This window comes from Poromitra crassiceps (genome assembly GCF_964638095.1).
Source record: "Poromitra crassiceps genome assembly, chromosome: 28".
In the NCBI taxonomy this organism is placed as follows: Eukaryota; Metazoa; Chordata; class Actinopteri; order Beryciformes; family Melamphaidae; genus Poromitra; species Poromitra crassiceps.
In genome coordinates this window covers 12572223-12577913 of record NC_139651.1, presented here as the reverse complement: position 1 = coordinate 12577913, position 5691 = coordinate 12572223, and the positions used below count along the sequence as shown (strand labels likewise).

The window sequence follows — 5691 nt, the reverse complement described above, 5'->3', positions numbered from 1 at the left end:
ATTAGCTTGTGTTTTCTTTGAATAACATGTCAGTTGATAATGTATTAGTCTGATTGCTTATTTTACCAGCCTATAAGGGTTGTGCTGATACGTTCAGAGACAGGACTTTTATAAGAAGATAAGGAGGGATGAGTCCGTGACTGGAAGTGGACCCGCTGTCTCTCTGCACGCTGACGCACGTAAACGGCACAGGTGCGCATCAGTAAAGGTTTTGTTTGAGCAAGTCTCTGCTCTGCATTTCCTCGAGAAAAGCCGTCATGGAGAAATCGAAAAACTTCAGAATCGACGCCCTGCTTGCTGATGAGACCCACCGGGGCAACCGAGACCTATCTCCGGGTCTGAGCAGCGACAGCCCGGCGGGAAGCCCCGTGTCCTGCCGGCGTGGGGACACCCCATCTCCCCGGGCCGCACAACTTCTTCAGACCGGAATAATACCCAAACCGGGTCTTCTAAATCTCCCGCATCCAGGACTCGCTTCACTGCCCCACGGGGCAATTCCAGGCATGTACCCTGCCCCCATGTACCCATTATCAGCTCTGGGCGGCCAGCACCCAGCCTTTGCATACACCGGTTTCACACAGCTATCACCGTATCCAGAGCACCTGAAGGCGGCTGCCATGGCAGGATCCCTTCCTCTGGAGCACTGGATCCGGGCTGGAATCATGATGCCGCGGCTTCCAGACTACAGCTGTAAGTAGCGGTCTTCCTAAAATAAAATAAAATAAAAGTATAGGGCCAAAATTATTCTAACTATTTAATTACAATTATTATTATTATTTAGGCCTATTATTATTATTATTATTATTATTATTATTATTATTATTATTAGCCTAATATTGATATTTTCAAGTGACAACCATAAATTGGCCTCTTTATGGTTCCATAATGCAACTTTAGGGTCTATTTCTCCATAGGCCCAAGCCAAATGGGTATAATGTCTTCCGACAGCTTATCTTTTTACAGGAAGACAGAGCATTGTTTAGCCTAATCAGACCATTTCCTTAAGAACTCTACCGCCCAGATGTTGTAAAATCATTGAACACACATGCACTCGCACGCACGCACACACACACACACACACACACACACACACACACACACACACACACACACACACACACACACACACACACACACACACACACACACACACACACACACACAAATTAAATCAAGTTAATTTTTGCCTGAAACACTAAAACAATAATAATAATAATAATAACAATAACAATAAAATTGCATTTTAGCCTATGCAAAGGCGATTCTGGCCATTCTTTATTAGGCTATTATTATTATTGTTGTTATTGTTGTTATTAGTCTATTATTACTTCCATGCTATTATTGTTATTATCATCTGATCATCATTTGTCTAAGTTAATCGAATTCATTAAAATATTTGTATAGCCAATTTGAGCCTTTTATTCAGAATTACAGACAACAGATTGCCTTATTTTATTTCTATATTTTGAATTTTTTTCTCATCACTAGATGGGAGTCCATTAATTGGCCTGCCAACAATGCTGAAAAAAAGTTCCACCACCTTTATACTTCAATCAGCCGAAGTGTTCGATGACAATAGGCCTATATATAGCCTAACTGACATAATTGAACAGCTTAGGCTATATAATTATAATTTATATCCTATTTTTGGAAGCAGGCTTTCCAAGTTGCCCTGCTTAGTGCTTACTCGAGGCTAATATTTTATTCAACGAGAAGGCCACACAGGCGATATTTTACCATTTTATGTAGAGGCATACTTTGTCTTTGTCCTGTATAGCTACCCTGGCCTTCGGTTTACTGCTTATCTGTATGTCATGTTTTAATTTTGCCCTATTTATTTCTCTATAAATGCCAACCTGATGAAAATTGTCTTTGTGTGACGAACAAACTATAAACAAACACCTAAAACGTTCTGTATAGTTCATCAATAAAATCCCAAAAGCCTTCATTGAATTTTCATTAAGTTAATGGCATGCCCGTGTTTTTATGGCCCCCGCGCCCGCTTCTGCCTTGTCCCCCCCGTCAACAATAAACCGGAGTAAAGCTATTATAGTTAATGATGGCCAGAGAGTGCGGGCATATGTGTGCGTGTACCTCCCACAAAATTATATTGAACTTCCTCTGTCCTTGGTATTATATAAATAAGACAACTGACAGTCCCAGACCAAACCCTTTGAGTCTAATCTGCCATAAGGCTGGGGGATTTTCTATTTTCTTAAATGGGCCAACATACCGAATAGGTAGAAAAACTGATTTTTACCCAGGCAAAAAAGAACACTGGTTTCCAAGAAACCAATGCATAATAAGAAACGCATGCTTTCCAAAGTGTGATAAATCCATTATATATCAACTATAGTTGAGCTGTCGTAAAATAACTGTCACTGTAACCTATCTGCTTACATGTGGACGTGAAGCTGCAGACATACAGGTCCTGTCTCACTCCTTCTCCCTCCTGTTTCCTCCAGCAGCCCCTCAGTCTGGTCTGCTGGGGAAATGCCGGAGACCCAGGACCGCCTTCACCAGCCAGCAGCTGCTGGAGCTGGAGAACCAGTTCAAACTCAACAAGTACCTGTCCAGACCCAAACGCTTTGAAGTGGCCACCTCGCTCATGCTGACTGAAACACAGGTATATAGGAGCACACAGTCGGAGCAGAGGCACAGCTCTTTCACTTTTCAAGGTTGAAATAATCATCCGTCAACTGGTTTTAAATTTCAAGGTGAAATTAATCTGAAATCATATAGACAAGAAAACATCACACATGCTCCAAAACACCTTGATTTAGCCTGCTGGAAAAAAGGTTCTGTCCTCTCTAGCCTCTTCATCTGGGTCTGGTGAATACACTGCCACTATATAGGTAAGCAAGTAATAAGTACCGGACCACAAAGTGATACCTCGTTTTCCCTTGACTCACCCAAAAATGCCTCCTTATGACCACGGCTCCGCTAGCCGGGCAACATGGTAAAAACACACCCACCCGACGTCAAAATAATGTGTTTGTATTTTTAACTCAGACTTGCTTCCGATGACTAAGGGCACCTTTGTGGATATAACTCCCAGAGGTAGCAGACCTTATGCCCATCACTCTGCAGTGAATTGGCTGTGAGATGTTCAATTCAGAAACCCCAATTCTGCGAAAATGCAGAATGAAAGCACTCAACCAAATGTTGCAGACATGCTTAAATCTCCACGAGGGCGGGGGGCACAGTGGTGGAGTGGTAGCGCTGTCGCCTCACAGCTAGAAGGTCCTGGGTTCGATTCCCAGCTGGGACGCTGTGAGCGCTGAAGGAGTGCGTGCCCGTCCGGCCTTTCTGTGTGGAGTTTGCATGTTCTCCCCATGCCCCCTGGGGGTTTCCTTCATATAGGAACCCCTCACCAAAACATGCAATATCCTTGTGGCTGAAGTGGTGCCTCCTCTGGCCGTTCAGGGCACCTGTTCGGAGGGAGGGGAACTCGTTGGAATAGCGTGATCCTCCCACGTGCTATGTCCTACCGGTGAAGCTTCCCCTGTCAGGTGAAAAGAAGCGGCTGGCTACTGCCCATGTCTTGGAGGAAGCATGGAGCTCTCGGCTCTCCCCAGCTCGACAGAGGGTGGAGCAGCAACCAGGATAAATACATTTAAATTAGCACTAATGGGGGATAAAAATGGGATAAAAAAATCCACAAGGGCTTGTATATGGATTCAGCAAAGAGAGCTCTCAAGGCAAGGCTGTCTGATCTTTACAGTAGTAAAAAAATCAAAGATAGTAAAAAATCAAAGAAGTCCTTGTAGTGGTACTTTGAACACGAGACACACGCCTCCACTTTACATCGTATCAAATCAGTAATAACACCAAGAAATGGCAGCAATATAAACAATCTCTGACTCTGCCAGGAACTGAGCAGACTCCCAAAAAACGGACTGAGCCGGGACTAATGCTTCCCTTCCTCTTGCGACTGCGTGTCGATTTGGTGTTGTAGAATTTAGCTTTGGATGATGTTTCACTGATGTTTATTTTCTGTTCAAGCAAAAGATTCTGTTAGTTTCTAATATTTACCATGAATTTGATTATAGTGATCCACTCTCACATTTTGTATGCATGTGTAAAGATGGTAGGCAGACTTTTCTTTTCACAGCAGCACACCATTAAAGGATTGACACATATTTTCATATAGCCTACATTGTTTTGACATAGGGAGGATGTGTTGCTATAACTGGACGTCCCATATAATTGCAGATAGAATAGAGCAGATACAAAAAAATTATTTTCCACTTAATTATTTTGGAGTAAAGTTCAAGTTCATTTCAAGTTCATTCATATATTACTAGCCCTTCATGCGTGCCGTTTATAGAGCCTAGCTACAGTAGATCTTACTGATCAACAAAATGATGTGATATATGCACAAAAGTATGTACAGAGCTTCTGCTCTTGTTGTTGAGATGGATTTACTCAAGCCAGCAATGGAGATAGTCTGCAGAAATTGTAACCTGGCACCATAGATAAAAAAAAATTAAAAAGCAAAACTCACTTGCCAATTTTAGAATGACTTGTATGTTGCATTGTGTTGCAATTGCGAATAACATAAAATGTCTGTTCAAATCTACACACACACACACACACACACACACACACACACACACACACACACACACACACACACACACACACACACACACACACACACACACACACACACACACACACAGTCTGTTCAAATCTACACACACACACACACACACACACACACACACACACACGCACACACTGAATTGATAGCCCTGACCAACTTTTGAGCACCTTTTTCTTTGCTCTGTCTCATCTCTCTCCAGGTCAAAATCTGGTTCCAGAATCGGAGAATGAAATGGAAACGCAGTCGCAAGGCCAAAGAGCAGGCCAGCAACGCCTCGGCACAGTCCGACGGCGAGCGGCCACGCGGCGGCGCCAAAGCGGCCGCCGACAAATCGGATGAGAGCAGGCGTCCCGTGAGCCCAGACGACCGAGGGAGAGATCTGGAGTTAGAGGAGGGAGAGGAGGAGGAGGAGGAGGAGGAGGAGGAAGAGGAAGAGGAGGTGAAGGCCCAGCGTGCTTTCCCTGTTACCCTGCCACGGTCCACAGACTTCTTAAAGCGCACCGCAGACCTCGGTTACAATCCCCACAGCCCGTTCTCCGACGACGACCTGGAGGGGGCGCAAGTAGGGAGTGACAGGAAGATAGGGGCGGGATTGTGAGCTGACAGGTTTTGCACCCAAGAAAAGCTGGTTTGCTCTCCTGTGCTCCGAGTGTGTCAGACACTGTAGGAAACGGGTGCGGTGACTAGACAAGACAGACAAATGTGACAATTTCCAAACCTAAAGATCTTCCTTTGGTGTGAACTAGTGTGATGGTTTTCCATGTGATGTTTTCCATGTGATGAATCTGTTCCTATATTTGTTAGGATCACAAGCTTGTTATGTATAGCTACCAAATGCACTGTTTTTGCTCCATACAGTACATTTCTCAGAGCTAAGCTATAGGGTTACACACAGACACTCACAGGGTCATCGCATAAATACATGAACTCTCTCTGAATTAAAAAAAAATCTCAGTACTGTACCTTTATTTCATAGCATGCCAAAAAAAAGGTGCTGCTCCACCCGACCCCTCCACCCCCCAATTTAGCTGTTTACATGCCATCAACCTTCTGGTTATCTTGTCTTCTTGACTCTGTCCACT

At 43.9% G+C, this 5691-nt stretch overlaps 1 protein-coding gene across 1 annotated transcript; it reads left to right on the top strand.

Moving 5' to 3' along the window:
- Positions 1-257: 257 nt before the first annotated feature.
- mnx2b (motor neuron and pancreas homeobox 2b) lies at positions 258-5207 on the top strand (the record flags this gene model as incomplete). The annotated part of the gene is made up of 3 exons (XM_083662131.1): positions 258-690; positions 2466-2626; positions 4809-5207. 3 exons carry the CDS (start codon positions 258-260, stop codon positions 5205-5207), a joined length of 993 nt encoding a protein of 330 aa, XP_083518257.1.
- Positions 5208-5691: the final 484 nt, after the last annotated feature.